The following is a 22596-nucleotide window of genomic DNA, read 5'->3' as shown; positions in this document are numbered from 1 at the left end:
CATCATCTCATGCTCTCACATGTTGCCACAGGGCCTGCAGGTGCTATGCGATCACACATTGTTGTATCTGGAAGTAGTGTCAAATTTAAAAAAGGGCTTAAAAATTGCGCACAGAGAAAATGTGGTATTAGGGATAATGCTAGGTTAACATTCTTCTTCCTGGCATATCATTCTCTATGTAAAAGCAAGATATAGCTTTGTTTTGTTTTTCCCAAATCCTCTGCTATTGCTACTCAGCCCCTTGATTAGCAATTCATTTTGCAATAAGGTCACCGAGAAAGGACTGGAGTTGAGCTGATGTCTCCATCTAACAAATTTGCCTGGTGCCATGTGCAAGACTCTGATTTGGCCTGTGATTGCCAGCTGAATAGCTAGACAATAAAACTGTGTGCAAAGGGCTCTGATACCCATAATGGCATGTGCTTAATTTAGAAAACTTAAAAGTAATATGATCTACACCTGAATGACTTACAAGTAAAGATACCTAAATAAAAGAGAAAGAAAGAGAAAAAGAGAGAGCTGAAGCATATTCATTATGGAACTAGCCATAATGTACATAAACCACATTTTAAAAACCTTTAAATAATCATTGTATACTATGATTTATGGGATCAACGATGATCCCATATACTGAAATACTGAAATATGTTTTGTGCTGGATTTTTGTAATGCATGAAGAGACACTAAGACTTTGGCTCATGTTAAGAGCTCAAGAAAGTTTGTTTATAGACTGAATGAATGGAGGTTTGCTACACCCAAGTAAGAAGTTCCTTGACCCTCCCTTGAATTGGGCACAACACAATTTCAATGCAACAGTTCAAAAACGGAATAATTATTTATTGTTCCAGAAGTACATTTCTCTTTTATACATATTTAATAAATGATACAGGATTTTACACATGTTCATTGTTTTGTTTTATTTTTAAGGTCTTTTCTCCATGCCCCCTCCCTCACCCCAAACACACTCAAAGAATTCTGCTACAGGACTGTTCATGTTCTTCCTTTTTAAAATGCTGCATACAAAGATGAACAGATAATTTAACAATTTTTATTTTTCTAAAAAAAAAAAAAAAAACTAAAAGGAGAAAGACAGGAAGAAAGTAGGGAGAGAAAACATCTTGGAACATGCATCCATTCAGCTCAACATGCCATCGAGGGCGAGGAGGCAGCAACAATCTCATCTGCAAGGCACCTGGCGTCTGATTTATATTTATTTTACACTTTAAAACATGGATCCCCAGAAAGCGGGAGCCTCTTGCCTTGACACAGTGAAAAGTAGTGAACTGAAAGGAAATTCCAAGTCTTCCTGAAAACTGAGCTTAGAGACCTTCTCCAATATCTATCCTGTCTTCCCAGGAACAGGATGACAGAGGAGGCCACAGATTCCATTTAGCACAGGAAAAGATCATCAAGCTTGCAGAAGGTGGTGGAGGACAAATGCCTTTCTCCCATGCCTTTAAGGGGGGAGGGATTGCATCTGCTCCTGTGCAGAAACCCTGACCCTTCAGCATCAGACCATTCTTTTACAGCTACTTAAAGAAGAGGGGGATGGTGAATCAAAGTGCAACTGTAGCCTTTGCTTATCAAGACATGGTTATTCTGCTAGGCAAACGTAGTATTTAATCATCCCCGTTTTAAGGGATTTCATAAAGCATCATGATCTCAAGCCAAGTATCACATACATATATGCATTATGCTCAAACTCTTTGATCTGCTTTAACCCAGATGGCTACCATATTTGGGGGGAGAAAGAGTAGGGGGAAGGAACATTCCTCCCTTAAGACTGTATATGAAGAGTTTTCTCATGCAACATCACCATTTATGCATAAAAGTTGATCAGGGCAGTGAAGTTGAAGAAGATACTCAGGAATAATCCCATGTTAATTATCAAATGTTCACAACATGAATTATTCAGTTTGTGATACGGATAAAACTGATAACATCAATAATCCTTCAGTAAAGGATAAAGTTTGCTTGATAGGAAACGGATAGGGAGGAAAAGGTCATGATTTGGTTTTTTTGAGTAAGAAGTAAAAAGTAATTTTGCATTAATATTACCACAAAAAAAAAAAGACACACAAGGGATAATCTTGGGTTGCATGTTAATGGAGACATTACTTCAATTTGGATCACCAATCATGGTGTCTTAAAATGGCTTGATTGTTTCCTTCTCTTGTTTAGTGCAGTATTATTGTTGGTAGTTTGAAAGAGTTAAAAAAAAATGCTGAGCAGGCTGCTGGTGCTTCATCAAGAGGCAGACACTGCAAAGCTGGAAAAATATGCCCCCAATACAATTTCTTCATGAAATGCCCACCTTCATTATATATGTTTTCATCCAAAAGAAAGAACATTTGAATGAGACAATCTTTAAGCCCTTTGGAAAGACTTAACATTCCACAGTGCCTGATTTTTATTTTTATTTTTTTGATTGAACACATTACCCCCTCCCTAGTCAAGGTCTTTGTTTTAATGATTAAAAAACCCTCCACCCCAAGAAGACCTCCCATCTTCCACCTGAAATGCTTTCTAATTAAAGAGGCAAGAACTAGAACAGATCTGCCACTTCTGCCAAGATACAGAGGTCCCCTGATGATCAGTCTTTATCGCTGATTTGTTGAACGGGTAGATGCACCTGCAAGGGATCTCGAAGCCTCTTAAGGTCCAATTCTGCCTGAAAGTCAACAGAATGAAGACATAAGGACCATATTTCTCTCCCTTGTGCTGTGGAGTAACACATTTTCCACTGCACAGTAACATAACTATTACATCGCTACAGAAATACATACTTGAAAATAGTCAAATCAATGTAAGGACAATGCAATGCCATGAAAACAAGTATAATAATTTCATTCTAAGTCCACCATATCCACATTCACAAAAGGTCTGCACAGGAACTGGAAACCCAGGAACTTTCCAAGAGGTAGAAGAAACTGTTGAACCCATTTTAGACTTATATGCACACCCCATTCCAATAGACCCTTACTTATAGAAGAGAATATATGTAGCTCAGGGTTGAATTGTGGAGTCCTTGGGGTTCTCTGAGCTTGGTTGCTTTCTTGCAGACATTTCGTTACCCAGCTAGGTAACATCTTCAGTGATAGGTAGCACTGAAGATGTTACCTAGCCAGATAACAAAATGTCTGCAAGAAAACAACCAAGCTCAGAGAACTCCAAGGACTCCACAGACTCTTACTTTTCATATACAACCAAGTCTGTAATGTTCTATGGAAGCCAAGATAATGCCAGTGACAGTAAGAATAGCATTTCCAACAGGAAGGCATGGTGACCAACAGTTTCAAAAATACTAGCCAACTAAGTAAGGCAGTATGGAGTAGAGCCAAACCACGGTGGGCCTGATAAAATTAAGAAATTGAAGCCATGTTGGCTCAATCTTGAACTTTATTGGATTTTGCATTGCAATATGGTCAAATCATGGAATGAAGGTGTTTTAATAATTGGATGGTAAAATAATGGATAGCTGGCAATTTTGAAAATCAGATGCCATGGATTGAAAACAGCTTCCAAAAATGGAAAATGATGCAGAAGAGAAGGGGAGGTTTTATGGATAGACTTTTTTCTTTTGCAAGTTCTTCAAATGTTCCCTTTTTTGCTTTATGCTCCCACAACCTAGTGAAACCCCCAAATTTCAATCAGTGAATAATTTCAATTCAAGGTTACACCAAGCATCTCAAATTAACATTAGCTATAGTAGTCTCTGCATGAAATTCTTATATATATTTAATCTCCATGTCTTACTTGCCCTAGAAAGCCCCTCACACAAATTGTCGACAAAAGATTTGGAGTTTAATTGCTATTACACATAATCAATTGTCTGAAGAAAGAGATCTCAGATGCGCAGGCAAAAACATACATTTTTGAATATACATTTGCTTATTTTGTCATTGCAAAACACACTAGGGTTTTGTCTTTCCAATGTCTTGCAGGTTTAATCAGCTATTTCAACTTTCTTTGGGGCTTACAACTAACATTATAAAATCAGCTGTGAATACCAGTGTCTTTTGGAATACAAAATGAGAGAAACATTGAGGAAAGCAGATCAATGAATTATTGAATTTTCAAGAACTAATATGGGACAATTTCCTATTTCCCCCTAATTTCTTCCAGGATTTATTTTCATTACCTGAGCAATAGCATTCTTGAGTTGATTGTATTTTTCTAGATCAAAACGTGTCTTTTTGGCTCCTTTATGGAAAAATAATAAGTACTGCCTGTCTCTAGCATCTGGATATACATATTCCTATTGAATGAAAAAATAAATTAAATGAAACCCTAGACATGAATAGTTATTTATCAATAACCGATTAGGAAGGACAAGAAATTAAACTCTTGATTAATTTGTATCTGCATTAGTTCAACATAGAATAGGGACAAATTATATGTCACAGAATAAAGTTAATCCTCAGCTATGAATCTGAGCATCAGATCTGATTATCAACTGAATAGTGATAATATATGAAGTCCTTTTGGCATACTTACGATTAGCTGTACATGCAGGAACTGAGCAAAGTAACAGACAATATGTCATTTTAAATATGCAACGGAAAGCAATTCTTGACAGCTTAGTCAATTTAATTTTAATTTTGTTCAATACTGGTTGAGTAATTTAAGCCACCTAGAATCTGAATGATGTATTACAAACTACATACATACATACATATATACATACATACATAAATGGTTACATAGCTTGTTAGAGAACAGCTGTTAGGATATGAAACTTTGCTCTGGTACAGTAATGCCGAGTATGTTATTGTGGAGAAGGGACAGGAACCCAAACTATAAGCTTATTTGATGTTCATTAGTCCCACCACCAACTACTCCATAGATGGCCAATCTTTTTTGAAGGCTACACAAGTTACTGGACTGAAGTTGCAGATGCACAGAGGCTAATTCACACCTGTACATGCCATCTCGTACTTCTTCATATTCAGTGATCCCAAATAGTGCCAAAAATGGGGAAGAAAGAAGCCAGGATTAGCTTTATATTAACCTTAGGAACCATCCAGGCCCTGGCACTCAGATGTTGCTGGAAGTGATATCTAGAAGTGCTATTAGAATGGCATATATAGCCCACCTTCCCTTAAGCTCTCAGAGAAGAATGATTCTGAAAACCCCACACAGGATGTAAACTATGTAAAAATAAATTATTTCCCTCCTACTCCCCACTCCTGCCACAAGGAGAGGGTGTGGAAGTAATGTAAAACCTAGTACACGGGAGCATGAAATAACATACACCTGTATCTTTTCTCTGAATGCTTAAGGGAAGGTAGATTGCATATACCATTCTGATAATGCCATCAAATCAGTATAGATCACTGGCCTCCTGATTCTCTTAGCAGCAGAAAACCAATGATCAGTGGGGCACCACTAGCAGCAGGATAATAAGAGGGAGCTGTGTGATGGCAACCAGATGGCAGGTCCCCCTACCACTGATCTGCATTCCACTGGGGTTAAGATACAAAATGCAAATATTCTAAACACATCTCTGCAATGGATTTGGAGAACATAGTTCCTGGCCTACATTTTTAAAAAGATAACATAAATGACCCTATAAATTTAGACAGAAGTCTGAAAGTGACCTGTAATAACTTGAGAAGGATTCCCCATACACTCATCCTTTAGCTTCAGTATATTCTTTGCCTATTCAAGGAGCTTTTGTGGTTCAGTGCAGCAGTAGGAAAAAACACATAGAAGTCCCAAAGGAAGTACAGATCGTTACCAGAGAGTATTAGCTAAAATACAAAATTAGAACCTTAAAGACCAGTTCACACAAGTTTATGTACTAGGGCTATGCAAAGCTTTGAGTGACTCTTTTCTCTGACAAAGGTTCAAGTGAAGCACCCTCTCATAATTGTTTTTTGAAACAACATGCTTCCCCTGCCCCACCCACTTCTAAGGGTGAGTTGAAGCAACCAGATTATTTGCATTTTTCTGCTTTGCAGCCTCTTTGAGTCTTGTTCTGCAGCATTAACATTATGAGAGGGGGCTCCCATAGGGGGAGAGGAGACTTTTTCAGTAAATACTGAAGGAGAAGATGTAGAGGAGGTGATGCAGTTCATCTTGAAGCATCACTTCAAACCTCTTCAGGTCAGTGTGGTGAGAGAAGGCTCCTTTTACCCTTCTGCCCAAACATTTTCTGAGTAGCCAGCTTTGGCAAACTAAAACTGGAGGGCAGGTCTTTGAAGTGCCACAGATTGTTCTTTGGCCTTCCTTGGCAGAGAGAATCACGTCAGCTCCACAATGCACATCTCTCTGTTGAAGTGAAGCTATATCATTTTGCCCAGGCTTGACATAAATTATGCAACTTCTTTTTTTTCCCCCAAAGAATTCCCTACAGAATTGAATTAAATGCAAAGTAAATCTTACCTGACGTGTTACTACGAAGTATGCATACATTGCCATGGCGCTGCCATATGTGATGAAGTATGTGACTGGCTCCATAATGTCCCAAGAATATTCCCACCAGGTGAGCCGAGCCAAAATTCCAAATTGGGTTGCCATGTAAGCCAGCCCGCCCCAGAGTAGCCAGGTGGTCCTCTTCTCTGCTTTTCTGCAGATTTCCATCCTAACCTACAAAAGAACATTGTTCAGAACTTGTACAGCATTGAGGAGTTGCTTTTTTAAAGAAGTCAAAACATAACCTAAGCATTGCCTATTCAGATGTGCTTTTAACGTCGATATTTTTGACAGGGGACTAAAGGACTGATCATTCAAATGTAGAATGACCAACTGTCCATTCTTTTTGTGTAGTTAGCATTTGTTTCTGCTTAACAACAGTGCCCTAATATGGTCCTTCTCATTTTAAAATAAAATAGTTCAAATTAAGATGCCCCCGCTTCCAATTTTTACAGAAAGAAGGGAATGCTTACAGATAAACCTGAGGAGGGAGTACTCCATCATGTCCTTGGAATGTCTACCTTCAGGATCTATTACTGGCAAAAACATCACTGGCTTCCCACGGACCATTCCACTGGCATAACAGAGGCCTCTTCTCCAACAGTGGAATAGAGTTCCTCCCCCATCATAATCCCTCTTGGGCCAGTCTCCGAGTAGGAGCCAGGATTCTTCTGTTACTTGTGGTAAAAGGAGTCAGCCAAAAGGTTCTGGTTGGAAGGAAGGCTACTAGTTATAAATAGAAAGTTCAGCCAGCACTTGTTCTTGGTCTGGATTTGGCATTTCTACATGTCACAAGCCTTTTCATTTTTTGAAAGCACAGCCAACCCCAATTTCCCATTCCTTTTCCATGGTGCATTTAGATCACTCTTATGCACCAATCTTGCTTAGTCCAAAACCAGGAACTATGGTTTAACCCTGACGTTCAAAACAGGGGTTTCAGATCCTGATGACTAAACAGACATTAACATCATTCCTTATATTGAACAGTATTGAACAGAGTGGTTTAGCAAACTTGATAAAGACTGATGAGCAAAGCCAGTACAGACACAAGAGGAGTGCGTGTGTTTGTGCATGTGCACCTGAGAGCCTGATACTTAGCTGAGGACACCAAACCAAGATTGAATAAACTGGGGAAACAGTGCTTTACAGCAACTCATGTTCCTCCCCCCTCCCTTTACTGCTTTTTCAGTAAAAATGGATAAACCCAGCTGTAGCCAATTCATTAGATAAGTCTCAATGTGTTGCAGTCGGAAGAGTTGGTTCAAGAATATCTGCCAATCACCTGTAAACATTGGCTGCATGGGGGTCAGAAGATTTTTGTGGTAGTTTATGTTTCCTTGATATGATCTTTAAGTCAATTATTGGAATGCGTAATAGATATTCCTTAACAACTTGAATATTAGTCCAAGAAATAATTTTACATGTGAAAAAGAAGTGAATGAGTATCTTCTTTTCCATCTTTTGCAAAGATCTGATAAGGTTGCTAAAGCTATTAATGTACAATACAGGTTCTGGGTTTAGCTGTCAAGCCAACTGAAACAAATCTCAGTGCCCTCACTTTCTCCAGGGGTGCCAATTGCTGCTTGAGGTCTTCTAACCTCCCAATCAATTCCTTCTCTTTATTCAGCTGGTGTTCTTCAATACATAGTGTGGTATATAACTGCTGAACCAGGGTCTTCACATCATTCAACGTGGTGGCATCTTCATGGCTTAAGAGATCTAAAAAAAAAAGACAGATTCTGATACAGTTCTTCCATAGGACTGAAATTTACAAAATCAAATAACATAGAGGATGGAATTATTTGGATGACTTAATGCGTACCATGGCAACTCATGTTCTGAGAAGTTTTAAAACAATCACACCCTGTTCCAGTATAAGAATTTGGCTTATACTTGCCTCTCCTGTGATAAAAATCAAGAAAAAGCTTCTATGCTGGACTGGCAAATTACAAAACAGGAAAGCCAGGAATTCCATTTAAAATTCAGTATCAAAACTATAATTTCACTGTTGGGCCATACCTTAACATTGCCTTTATTTTTTATCTGTTAAGCTAAAAGTCCCTTCTACGGCAAATAACTCAAAGTCACCTGAGTACATACCAGTTTTGCAACATTTAAAAAAAAGAAAGAAATGTAAACAGTAAATTACAAGCTTTGATAATGTTAGGTCTTGGTATTTAACATTAATTAGCTTGTTGGACTCTATCAGTGAACAACAGATAGCTATAATAGTACTATAAATAAGGAATGCATGACTACGTGGAAATTGTACTTGGATGGAAAATCTCCAGGGTTGTAGGTTGGATTGGGAAGTCAAAAAAGCATTTCAGAAGGCACTAACAATCCACTTTTGTATTATTGCCACGTCTCCATGTGCTTATCATGTCAAGTTTGACTTACAGGAGATATTTTCAAAATTTGCATTATCAACTGGAATAAAATATCTCAGTATAAAACAGAGGATGCACTTAGAAGTCGACATATAACTGAGCAGTGAAGTCCACCCTTGCTTTCTTATAGTTCACATTCGATGCAATCAATAATTATTTTGTCTTATGATTTCTATTTATAGGTTGGTAAATATTAAAAAATGACAAAATATGTTAATTCAGGTCATTAAGACCCATACACCGAATTTCTAGTTTGAAATGAAGTTAGAATAAATGCTGTCAAGACAAACCGAAATATATAGAACCTTGCATGCAGTAAATTTCAGTACACAGTTTTCAGGCTTAGCATGCCTTAGTTAATTTTAATTGAAATCTACAGAAGAAACCAAGTTAACCAGACATCATTTCAGAAGTTATATAATAGCTGGTAATGCTTATAAATCAAGAGAACACAACATCTGAAACAGGCCAAGACTTGCAAGCTCTAATCTTTTAAATATAAACAATAAGTTTGCTTATGATATAAAATATTTTCATATGAATATGTTTCAGAATGTCAAAGAAGCAATGCAATTGCCACATATAATTAAACTTTTCTTTCCAGAATCAGGTAGCACTACATCTCTTAGGAAACAGATCTGGTTTTGAATTTTCCATGCCAGCAGAAAAGCACCCCTGTTCCATAAGGACTAGGAAATGTCACACTTATGTGGTTCTACAGGCAGGATTATTAAAGACAGGCAGTATGAAACACATTACACTTCTGTGCATTCTGATGAAGTTTTCATCTTTAAAAATAATCTATGGAGGACACTGAGAGTCATTTTGATTATGGCGGGGTAAAAGGATGATTAACAAATAAATCATAGATAAATTGTATGCATGCAACTATGTTCAAACAACATGATCTTTGCATGCAAAGATCTGTGGATCAAAGGAAAATATCAACACTGGAATCTGAAATAAAACTTGAGCGGGATCTTCCTCCCCTCCCCTTATAAAACCATGCATATGGAGCCCTCAGAGCAAAGCAGTGGCCTTTTTTCTGAACAACCTTCTCAAATTACTTTGGAGTAAACACAATGAAAATGTAGCCTCCTCCACAAATGTAAGCACCTGCCAGAGTACTTGTAGCCTATATCACTCTTGGCTGATTTCTCCATCTATTTAGCATTCAATCCCACCCTATTTCACATTTCATTTCCCTCTTAATACATTAAGGTTTATAAGGGTATATAAAAGCAGCCAAGTTTCACCCGTTTACAAAACCAAAGCAACATAAAACAGAGCATGTATGAAATCACTCATGTCTTGCTTCATGTAATGATAAAATTAGAACATAAAACCAAAATATAATCCAGAGATGGGCCCTACGTGAAGGTCATTAGGCGACATCAGGAGTATGCCCAAAATTTTTGGCTCACATTGCAGGAAGTTTAAGGGTGGGAGAAGAAATGGAGGACTTTTGAGAGAAGTAATATTCTAAAGAACTATGAATGTAGAGCTACTGCCCCATCTGATTCATACAAGAACTTCTGATATGAGAAAGAAAAACAACCACATAAGATAAGATGTGCTTAAGTTCACAATGGACAGGACAAGCTACCCACCATAAGAAAAGTTTGAGTGAGCACACATTCCAGTCATTTCAAGTAGATTTTTTTCCTGTTATGTATCTGAACTAAAGAGTCCCCAGAAGGCTACAGTTGTAAGACTTTGATCCAAGCTAATATTGCTTAACTTTATCTTTATACACCAGGGCTCAACGCAATTTGTTTGAGCTTTCATGCTTCCTGTTATGCACGTTTTACTGAACAGAAATTGTATCTTTGTATATGAAGTATGTACAAGGCAGCCTTAAAAGTCTATTTAAGCTACTCCTATGGGTAAGGAAATCTATCTTTGCTTAAAAGATGTATCTTTACATAAATAACAAATGACAAAGTCAGTTAAAAAGCCCTTTGTTTTTATCTTTTGCATTTACTTGAAAATGTGACACTGACTGTTCATTGTGAAGAGAAAAGTAGCATGGAACAGCCTCCCCAAGATACAGAGATCCTTGACCCTCTTGGCCTTCCAGAAGGCTGCGAAGACCTAACTCTTGCCCCAGGCACTGGCCAAAATACTACTTAAGCCCAGCAGATTAATTTTAATTTCTTATTATGATTACAAATTAAACTAAATGGTTTTTATGATGCATTGACTATTGTATCACTGTATTATAGTTATTTTTATTTAATTTAGATTATGTTTTGAGGTTTTATTTTACGTTTTTTGTGAATTGTTGTTAGCCTCCTAGGTTTATGCATTTATGATGGATGACCATATAAATCCCCTAAATAAATACATAAATAAACAAAATCAAGCAAGCAAGCATATCAGTCTGAAAGAACAAGCCCCCCCTTTTTTTTACCACAAAAAGATCCTAAGAACATACTTCAGTTATACTAAAAATGAAGAACCCTAGTGCTTTGAAACAACTTGGGTACGGAAAACAATTACAGCATAAAGCCAAACAAGGGAAGTCTTTCTGATAGTCATGCATTATAGCCACCTTTAAAACAGACAGCCTTTACAGAACAATATTATCTCTTCTACTTCATCGGATTGAAGGTGTTTTGCAACAGCTCCTTTTCTCAAAAGTAGAAGTCACTTTATAGCACAAAACATCTTTCAATTTTTCATTCAGTTTCTCATTCAGGTTTATCTCAACTGACTTCCAGAATAATTAGGACCCAGGATTTTAGCAGGTGATAAATGGATGCTGCTTGCAGTTATCAGTTCATATCTGAAATCCCAATCATTATCATGGCATAGAAGCTCACAGTCTTAATATAATCTTATAATTTGCTCTAGTGATCTTGTCTGGCAACAGGATGTTTTCTTTTAAAAAAGTATCCACGTTCATTATTATTTCTGTTTTGGTTCCAAACATATTAAATACAAGTAAAAGGAATTTCAGTTCAGGAAGAGATGCCTCCATTTTCCCATTGATTCTCAGGCTAAATTTCATTCCATCTCTAACCTCTGTCCTTCAAGATTGACTTTTCAGGAAGCTTGTAAGGCAACTCAGAGAATGTGAAGAAACACTTTTGGTCTATGAGCCGGGCTCTACTGCTGCTTTTGGAGTACAAGTTCACATATCTCACAACTACCAGTTCTGATAAAATATTCCTTAGTAAGTTAACTAGCTTATGGGGCTTGCAATCTTTGCAGCTATAACTTAAATCACCATGAAGTCCATTCATCTGCCACTATTTCAATTATATAGTATCTTAGTGATAGGATCCCCCACTAGAATCATTCTCTTATCAAATGATCATAAGTAGGTAATCAGTAGTCTGCCTTCAAGAGTGTGGGTTCTTTTTACCAGATTCCCTGCAACGTTTTCAATATAAAGTCTTTCTTATGGAAAATGGAATTCTATTATTCTTTAATCAAGGAAAAGTAGAATGAAAGAAGAATGTATGAGTATATAGGAAAAAAGTGTCAGCCAACACACAGAGAACACACAACTAAACAGGATATTAGAGCATTGTTCTCAAGGCTTGGAGATGTAGCATGGATGTTCATGATGGTCAGCAATAGCATATTTATGCAGAATTCTGAATGCACTACTTTGCCGAAGATGCAACTTTCCAAATGGAAATGAAATTATATTTTTAATTACTAGATGGAGGATTTTTCTGCAAATGACTTCTGGAAATATATCCCAATTGCATGAAGCTGTTACCTCTCTTTGGTGGACGAACATGGTAACTCAAGTCATTAATTACTAGTTTGAAATCATCAAGGAGTAGGAGATCTATGCTTGTGGAAGCTGCTACTCGTGTCCCATCTGAAAGGAAAACAGGAACAGATGTATTAAGAGCTAGATATGACTTATTAACATTCATATTCCAGCAGTGTTCCATTGCAAATTAGCATATTCTACATTAGAGAAATGATTTGAAACTACACTTTAATGTTTCCAAGATATAATCTCAATATCTCAGAATCTAAGCTATTCTTTTGTAATTCCACCTGATAGAAGCAGAGCTGTGTATGAAAAAACAGTTCATTACCAAATATATAAACCAAAATAAGTGGCTATAGATTTAAAGTGACATAATAGTGGTAGGAACCTATTTCTACCTTTTTAGTTGCAAACAACTTTCTACTTTCAAATGCTTTTCCCAGTGGAGCCCTAAGACCAGAAACAGACTTGAGGAGAAGAGATGTTTCCTGATGGATACTTATTGCAAGCAAGAAATGGCAAATGGGGAGACTGTTTTAACATCTTTTGTCCACTTCTCTTCTGCTTTTATCCTCATCCACTGACAAACATTTGGCCAACACACGTTATAACACAGAGAGAACGTGTTAGATATAATTAAGACTTTCTATTTCATATTTTAGGTGGTAACTACAACTTGGTAATTAACATTTTCTTCTTCGGAACTTCAGTTTGTTTGTAACAAACAGTAGGCCAAAAAGCTTCATACTATTTTTCTTTCTCCAAAAACCAAGTGGCTATTCTTGCACAACACCAACCTCTACAGATTTAGCACAATGTAACACAAAAAACCTCAACAAAAAAAGTGAAATATAGCTACATCAGTAGCACTGAGTATAAATAATTCACGAACAGCAACAGTTTCATCATCTCAGCTAGAAAGCCATCTAAATTACAGCAATTCTATTGTTCACCAAGAAACAAAAGATAACCAATAGAAACAATGGTTAACCAATGTAAAAAATGAGACCTCAAAAATATCTTTTATTAAATAAGCTTAAACATTCTATCTATCCCTATTTTTTGCCAAAGGTCAACATTTTCTATTGGAAAGCTTTCTTTTTATCTAGATTTACAAGTCATTTAGTGAAAAACTGAACTGAAAAGTCATTTAGTGTAAATTTATTACCAAAACAAAGGGTATGTTGTAAATATAGAAAGGAACAGCAGAATCTAAAGCAGTGTTTCTCAACCTTGGCAGCTTGAAGACTGTGTACTTCATCACCCAGAATTCCCCAGCCAGCACGCTGATCTAATGTAATGCTGAAGGAGTTCATTGGATTCCTCCAGTAATGCTCAATAGTACCTGGTGAATAAACTGCAACTCGATCGATTCCCCGGTCCTCTGCCTGGAGTTGCTGTAAGAATACTCCGACGGAATCTGAGAGAGGCTTAAGTGTAAACTGGCAGCGTTCACGACGAGAAGGAAGACTCAAAGATATCACCGGTAACCCGTTTTGGTAAACCACTGTAACGTCTAAGAAGGATAACCATGGACAAATGAAACAGATTCAGAAAGACATGTTAAAATGGTGCTAAGTTGAAGCCTACAGACAAAAGGAACATATTCACATAACTAGGTGTCCTCTCATGGATAGTTTAATTGGTTTTGCTGCACATTGCAGTGGGCTGGGCAAGGTTTCTTGAGGGCCTTTCCAACTTTATACTTCTATGATTTCTAAGGCAAGCACTATTCTTTTTGAAGATAGCTAGGTATTGCTCTGATCTTTTTTCTATGTGGATAAATAAATAAATCAGCCTTAAGTGCTGCCTAGGAAAATGGGTTTTTCATGTAACAATAGTTTCTGAACATAGGTCACGAAACAGTAACTACTTGGTTCAAAATAAATGTTATCCATGTCCCAGAAGGGTGAGATCATAGCAAAGATCAATTTTATATCCCATTGAATATAGAAATTGAATTTCTCATTTTGTATTTGGGGGAAATGGTTTAATTTTTAAAATGTTTGAAGCCACATTATAGACTGTAAAGAAGATGACCTTGATGGAGATATGCAAGCTCCACTGCTACGGCAACAAGGAGTAAAACATTTTTTGAAGTCCAGAACATCCAGATAATGTTTGAAAGTGGCTCAGACAGACACCTCCCTAATTCACTGAATTTCAGGAAAGAAGAGGAAGTACAACATAATCAGATTTGCAAGATTCTGGTATTACAGCCAATCTCAATAAAAGTAGTTTTAGCCTTCCTGTGGAATTGATTTCTTGGTCTGGTCTACCTAGTGGGGCTGACACACATATAGAGGTAGGGCTGAAATGTCAGACATTTGGGATCTGGATAGCTTTTAAGGGATGTGTGTGTGTGTGTGTGTAAAGCTTAATGCATTATTTGACTCCCAAATTGGAAAAAAAACCAGTTTTGTTGTCCAATTTCAGCAGCACATTCTAACTGCTGTAAAAGTAGGGCTAGATACTACATAATATACAAGTCTTCTGTGGTCCACACCTTGCAATGTACTATAAGTAACCACAGAGTTTTATATGCAGGTCAGAATGAGATGACTGCTTTAGGTAACAGATGTGGTCCATGAAATGGGGAAGAATAGCACCAAGTTATTGGAGAACAGAGCTGTAGGACATCACCATATTTAGCCCATTGCTTCAGAGGGAGTTAAGGTTGCCCTCCCACCATCTGTGTTAGATGTGCTGGTTATGATGCAACAACCCACCACCACTTTATATTAGAAATCTAGGTCTTAAACTTGCATATTTCCTCAGTCATCTTGCTTTTCCATCCTTTCTCATTCTTGGCAAGGCAAAATGCAGTCTTGAATCAATAAAACAATTGAAATAATATTTTGCATGTTGATAAGATGATGCAACCTGTGGTTTCAAAGGGTTATCTCTAGGATATTCCCTATGGAAAGTTAGTCCTCAGCATCTGTGAGCCAGTTAGGTTTAGCAGAGAGATAAATAGAGCACAAGCCATGCCTTTGAAAAAAAGAAGGCTGAGCCAGGCCTGATCAATAGCTTCAAATACTTGGAGGAATGACTGGCTGCTACACATGACATTTTCTAGAACTTCATGCAATATTTCTTCTTCCTTTCCTGTTCAACATGTAAATACCCACAGGCCATTTTATCCTTTGGTTATGTGTTTAAAGGTTTTAAATATACAGTATTTCTGCAATCTCACAGTTCTTCTAATTCTGCCAATATTTTCTCTCTTGAATTTAGGCAATGTCATTTGCATTAGCAGTAGCACCCATCATTCATAATCTGAAACAAGTGGAACAATTTGATTACATAAGAAAATATGGCTACATAAAATTTGTGGCCAGTGCCTTCCCTTGATGAACTGAAAAATCTACTCCTTCTAATTATCTTTTGCTTCTAAAAAAGTAAGTTTTCTGTTTGAACTATACTTTTTTTCTGCAGAGACAGTAGAATGCTAGGACCCCTTACTAATTTTTTATCCTGAGAAACTATATCTTGACTTCTAACCTACATAGTATCCTATGCAATGGATGGATGTTTCCCAGATTATTTTTTTCTGAAAATCAGAATAAATTGATATTGAACTAACACTTCAATTATTGTACCTTATCGTACCTGTTGAGTTCTCAAAGAAAAAATTATCCTAAAGCTAACTAACTTGCTTACCAATAATAATAATAATAAAATAAAATAAAAATCCAAAGAAAAAGCAATAACTTTATGCCTCCTATTCCTCCAGCTTAAATATGCATAACTCTTCTGTTTTACATATATATTCCTCTAAGGGAAATATCACAAAAAGTACCTGTCCAAATTACAAATAGTTTAAATTGAGCTATATAAAAATGTAGTAAATGCTCATTTCCAGCCTTTTAGCAAAGCAGGCAGTTGTTCAGACACACCACTAGAAATTCATCAGCGATCTAGTCACTGGTTTTATGGCCCATCTGGGAAACCTGAAGTTTGCATGCGATAGCAAACCAATTTTAATATACTACTAGTAACGCTGTGACAGGGAATCCCCAAGAACAATTCTCATTTTGACAGCATGATGGTTTTTAGTATTTTAAATGACAAATACCTATTCATTACAATAAAATATCAAATCTATTTTATTTTTAAAACATTGTATTCTCTTTAAGCCCTTCAGCATTTTAACATACTGCTTTAAAAAACAAACAGTTTTAGACACTGATTATTCTCAAATATTTTTGGTAGAATAACATGCATGTCTCAAAATGCCTTTTAGAGAATGGAACGGAATTTTTAAATTCCCCACAATAATCCTCCTTATCTCATAACATTCAAAAGACTGAGCAATGTTTAGAGATTAAAAACCAGAAATTTGTCTACACAGCCCAGGACTTCTTTTAGAGAGCTATGAAGTTCTTTTTTTTCTTACTTGGATTTTATATTTTCATGAAAGATTCAGTGGCTATTAATCTGCTACAACATGGTGCTGTAGACTCCATGTCTTACTACTATTTCTGATAGTACAAGGCTGCCCTTAGAATTGTTTTGCACTATTTTTTGCAACCAGGTGAGCCACAGACAGACAGTAGGAGAAAAATGCAGAGAGAGCAACCACAACCATTCTTAAATACAAATCCAGGTGTATTAAGAAGCAAATACTACTAAAGGAATTTGGGTAAGAATCACAAGCAATATTCTTTCGTCACGCATGGTAGGTGATGTGAATATACAGTAGAGAAAGCTGAAATCTGTCAGCTTGGGATCACATTTGCATTTCAAATTCAATGTGAGATGCAGATAATAAAGCAAAGGTTTTAAAACATCAGTTGTGAAAACTGCATAAACTGATGTATTTGCAAAAGAGAAAGAACACAGAACTATAATAAATGCACAGAATATATACAAGCTAGCTTTTGAAGGAGAGGAAAAAGCACAGGTACGAGACACCGACTGCCTGCAAAAGAAATCTGACCTTCAAGACAAACGCAGAAGCTTGAAATAGCCCTCCATTAGCTTACAAAGACGAGATCTTGGAAAGGAATTATTTGTTTTTGCCATGAATAGCCATGAAGAAAGATCCTTATCTAAGCAGAATATGCAAAGGGAAACAAAATGACAACTGACCCCAAAAATGATGCACCGCATTTTGCAATTCAGTATTGTGGAAAGACTAGAGCAAGCAAGATGCCTCATTCATGTCTTTGAACAGAAAAATGGTTAAAATCACACTAAGAACTGCACTGGCTCTAAGGTAATCTCCTTTTCCATTTTTTTTCCATTTTAAAAACACAATTACTAATTAAACTAAAAACCAAATCCTTGAGCATCTGAAAAATCCCTTCATGAACAATTTATATATATTGTACTCACCGTCAGAGGGCACTACAGTACTGCAATAGACTACTCTCATAGTCTGCAAGGGAGGAAACCTTTGGTGCGCCTAGAAAAATGAGCACAGCACGTTAAGCTTTCTTGTTAAAACAGTAAATGCTCAGTTGTTTCAGATGGCCCATGCCCTGGTACTAATCTTGCCACTTCCTACCATCTACTGCATGGAAGACAGTCAATCAGGTTAACGATGGATGAAAAACTCTAATGTAGATATTCTCTTAATTTAATGTAGATATTTAAAGTAGATATTCTCCTAAACCAATTCTCATACCTTTTATTTTTGATTGTTGGATTGTTAAAAGTCAACTTAGGTAGACATTAAATCTTTAAGTGTACTATGGGGATGAATTTGAAGCTACAAACGGAGGCAGGTCATCCATAGGCTGAAATATTTTATAATATTGGACATAACAAGAAGGGAATATTGCGCCAACAGGATGGGCTATCATTATTTAGAATCATATACACCCACTCCTCGTTTAGGAACCACGTTCCATTCCAACAACCAAGTGAAATGGTCACTAAGTGAACATATGACTGAGAGAGAGAGAGAGACATTGTGAAGATCACTGGTTGCTGCCATCTCATTCAGATAAAGTTCTCTCGTACAGCTATGCCAGCGTTGCTCTCATTCCAGTGTGTGTTGTTTTCAAGCACACGAAATTTGGTCATAAATGTGTGCACTAGTCAGAAAATGAATTTTTTTATTACCATTTATTACCACTATATTTGCAAATTGCCATTAACCGAGGTAGTCACTAAATGAGGAGTGAGCATATTCAGGAATCCCAGCCAGCACAACTAATCCCATTGGTCAGTGTGGGACACTTTATGCAGGCAAACTTACAAGAGAAATGGGGAAATATATACAGATAAAATAGAGTTATAATAGGAAAGATTAAGAGGGATACTTGGAAGTACTGTTCAATCTGAATTAACTGTACATATTTGCCTTTTTTATTTATTGAATTAATTAAACCACATCACAAAGATACAGAATTTGCAAATAATTCCAATTAAAGCTTGCTGCACTTTAAAGGCATATACATCTGTTAAACAAGACAGGTTTTCATTCATTGGAGACACTGACCAAATAATCTCTCCCTCAAAGACTTGTTAATAAATCTCAGTATGTTTTGCAGAAAAAAACAACTGCTTGTTGCAAATCAGGCTGGCATATTTTTTTTTCTTTCACACAAACTCTTTAAGTATTAAGAATCTGCAATCTGATCCATTCTACAAAGCTTACAATTGCACACTTAAACATTCTTTGGCAAATATAAGTCTTATTTTGAAAGTGCTTATTTACAAGTAAAACAATATAGTTTTCATTTCTAAATCAATTCTTAATGAAACCTTTGCTTTTCAGGACAGCTTCAAAGAAATATTAAAGTTGTGCTGAAATCTACAGTATCTATATTTTGTTAAGATCATCTATATTAGTATACCTGAAACAAGAAAAACTTGGTAGAGAGTAGTTGATATTTACTCAGAACAAGCACCAACATTATGAAAAAATACTTTTTTGTGGAAGACCATCCACCATTCTGTGGACTGAAGATACTATTTCAGTACTGAAAAATACAAGGTCCTCTAATTTGAAAAGCGGCAGCTGCAACCGCATAGGATCTGAATATCAGATATTTTACTGTTTGTGAGAGTAGATCACTAATTCAGCAGTTTAGTAGCATGTGCCAGCATTAAGCTTTCTAGGACTAACAGCAGTCACGTGAAATCCTCTTGCTATTTTGTATTAATACAGGGACCAACCACCCTCTGGAACAGCACCCCCCAGAGATAAGGATGGCACCTTCTCTCCAGGGGTTCCAGAAAGCCTTGAAAACCTGGCTTTCTGTGGTCCCAGGCCTGCGTTGATGTTGGTTGTTTAATGGCCCCTGTTTTGTTTTGTGGGTTTTGTTAGCAAAGTATTTTAGTGTGGGCTGCCTGTTGATTTAATGTTTCTTGCTGTTTTTGTGTTTTGTACTCTGCCCAGAGTCCACTGGAGTTGGGTGGCCAATCAATTTAAATAAATACATAAATAAAATTTAGAGGACCCTAAAGTACAAAGCAAATAATCAGTCTTTCTCCCCAATGTATTAGGTACAGTATAATATCTCTACAGCATTTTCATGTTGACCAACATTTTCGTTCATCCCATCTTACAGAGAACTCATAGATGAGTAAGTGTGTAGTTACATAGGCTTGAATATTGAAGAGCACTTAGACACAGCTATACACAGCATAGCATACATATAAGTATGCAAGAAAATCCACAAACAATCTCAGAGTCTTGTGGGCTAATACAACATAATCACTATGGTCCATATTCATTTGGGTAATATCTTCAATGTTACAGCTCCTGCTATGCCAAAAAGATAATAATGGCTATTCTGATATATTAGTGAACATAATGCCTATACTACCAGCCAGATCTAGAACAATACATTTTCCTTCTAACATTTTGAATGGGTGTTTCAGTTTTAAAACAGCAGAGATCTTGCATGTCTACCTTCTCACTTGTAAAAAGGTATGTTTTATAGGAAGCTCCTACTAAGAGCTTTTCAGCTTCCATTCTTTGGTTTAACAAGTTATAAACCTCCCTAATTTATTAACTTTCATCCTTCTTGCTGTATTTTTAGAAGAACACTTTCCTGTTGAACCCTCTGATATTGTTAATTGTACTCTTTTGTCCCTGTATTGCTGTTGTTATCTGGCCTAGTGCAGAACTTCTAAGTTGTGTATGTTGGCCTGTTGGGGTCAGATAGACCAGATTAATTCACTCTCTGCCTAAGTTCATATAGGCATAACTATACTGACACCTGTTTTTATATGAAATGTTCTTTAGAATTAAAAATATTAAAGATATGCACAACCCGCAGACAGATATGGATATCTAATGGGATATCTCTTCTTCCAAAGTGGTTCAACAAGTCCTACTATGCAATAAGACTTAATTGGGAACATGTGGACATCATGGGGGGGGGGGGGCATTAGATTAGTAGTTTTGGGCTATATTTGCAAAGTGGTTCTGACTCTCACCTTCTTTTCTGAACAAGGCATTAGGTACTTCCTCATAGTGTTAATAAGTACTGAATCTTCACCTCCCTTGCTGCTTGTTGACTTTTCATCAATGGCTGTGCACTGAATAATTACTGCATGATTAAAACTTAACTGCAAATCGGAATGCAAATCTGCTTTTTAAAGAACTTTGTAAACTAATATTTGCATTCATCACACTACAATGCTGCATTTGTATCAAGCCAACCACAGATTCTTTCCATAGAACATTTTCCATGAGTTAGGCCTAGCTCAGAACAAATTAAATTTCTCTTTATATTCAGATTCTTATTAGAGTGAAAGCAACTTACATGGTTACGTAGGGTAACTGCAAGCAGTACATGCTGATTGCAGTTGCTTCTAATATTTAGAATACTTAGTGAACATATTCTAAAATCCCACATGGGAATAATTTTACACATCTCCAATTTCTTGTTTTAGGACAAAATCTAGCACTGGCACACAGTCAGTTGAATGCCAAACCTCTGAAAGGGTTCCACCCCCTAGTACTTGTAGACAAAGATCAGTACATACGAAAATTAAAAATATTTATATCATAATGTTGCAGGTCCTCAAAAATGAATTCAGCTACAGCTGAACCAGAGTTCAGCCAATTAGCTGCTTATGGCAGAAAAGAAAAAATTGCTTCCAAGCTCTGCACTATGAAATAAAAATCCATTTTTGGCTCAGGCAAGCAGTACCTCAAAATCTGTTGGCTGTAATCCCAGTGACATTAGAGATTGCTCCAAGCTTTCCTCAAGCAATCTTTGGCTGTCAAGTAAATGGTGTGCAAAACCATGCATCAGTTCAGTGTATGTGTGTGCGCGCACGCGTGCGTGCGTTTATGTCTTATTGCGTAGTAGTCATTAGGTTATATGGGGTAATTTAACAAACCATGTGTAGAGGTTAAGAAATAAAAAAAAACCTGAACAATTATTACTAAATTCATTTCAGTTAAACAGCAAATAACTCTGAAGATAGAGAGTAAGATATTTTTTTTCTATTATTATCAGTTCAGGGTAGTATTTAAGATATTAAAAGCCAACACAATACAATCAGGATGTTAAAAATTATGTAGTTCCTATTTCCATTGAATTTTATCAGGAAGTAATTTGTTTGTTCTGAAGGCTGGAATAACTTCTCTGAGCATAATGGAATATAGAAAGTGCTTTTGTCCTGAATATGAAAGAAAATACTGAAAAACATCTCACTTGTATATTGTTGGCTGCTAAAGATCTAACGTTGTCTACCTTATTGTGCTAACTTAGCCTAATGCTCTAAGGCCAGAGAGTACACAGATAAAACTTTATGTATGCAATGTATTGTATATATGAATAGAAAATGCATATAACATGTTCAGTAGATAAGCACTCTCCTTTTCAAACACAGAAATAGCAAGATGAGAGCACAGCTTGGGTACATATTTTCTTCCAATTCCTAAATATTTAGGCAACAGAATGTCTTTCCAGATCATCCAAATGCTGACTCCTGTATCCTATTTATAGGATTTATAATTTTATAAGGCTCTCTACTTCAGCTAGGAATTATACAAAATATTCTCAATTCGCAACTGTCTCTTCAATATTACAAACCATCCTTTTTGTTTACAGTTCTCTTACTTCGTGTGTCTGTTCC

The 22596-nt window shown here is 36.6% G+C and overlaps 1 protein-coding gene across 1 annotated transcript in view; it reads right to left on the bottom strand.

Moving 5' to 3' along the window:
- Positions 1–816: 816 nt before the first annotated feature.
- The window catches only part of MCU (mitochondrial calcium uniporter), a 94201-nt gene continuing 72421 nt past the window's right edge, over positions 817–22596 (bottom strand). The window contains exons 2-8 of the mRNA XM_088144383.1: positions 17884–17953; positions 13889–14059; positions 12541–12645; positions 7976–8136; positions 6388–6591; positions 4142–4258; positions 817–2671 (exon numbers count right to left, since the gene is read on the bottom strand). Coding sequence (XP_088000509.1) covers positions 2594–2671; positions 4142–4258; positions 6388–6591; positions 7976–8136; positions 12541–12645; positions 13889–14059; positions 17884–17953 — 906 coding nt within the window. The 3' untranslated portion in view covers positions 817–2593. The remainder of the gene's footprint in view (positions 2672–4141; positions 4259–6387; positions 6592–7975; positions 8137–12540; positions 12646–13888; positions 14060–17883; positions 17954–22596) is intronic.

Source organism: Python bivittatus, unplaced genomic scaffold (genome assembly GCF_059951505.1).
Source record: "Python bivittatus isolate LINGU-HERP-01145 unplaced genomic scaffold, Pbiv_v1 ctg000400_np1212, whole genome shotgun sequence".
In the NCBI taxonomy this organism is placed as follows: Eukaryota; Metazoa; Chordata; class Lepidosauria; order Squamata; family Pythonidae; genus Python; species Python bivittatus.
Note: the sequence above shows the minus strand (reverse complement) of the source record. Positions and strands in the feature narration are given on the sequence as shown.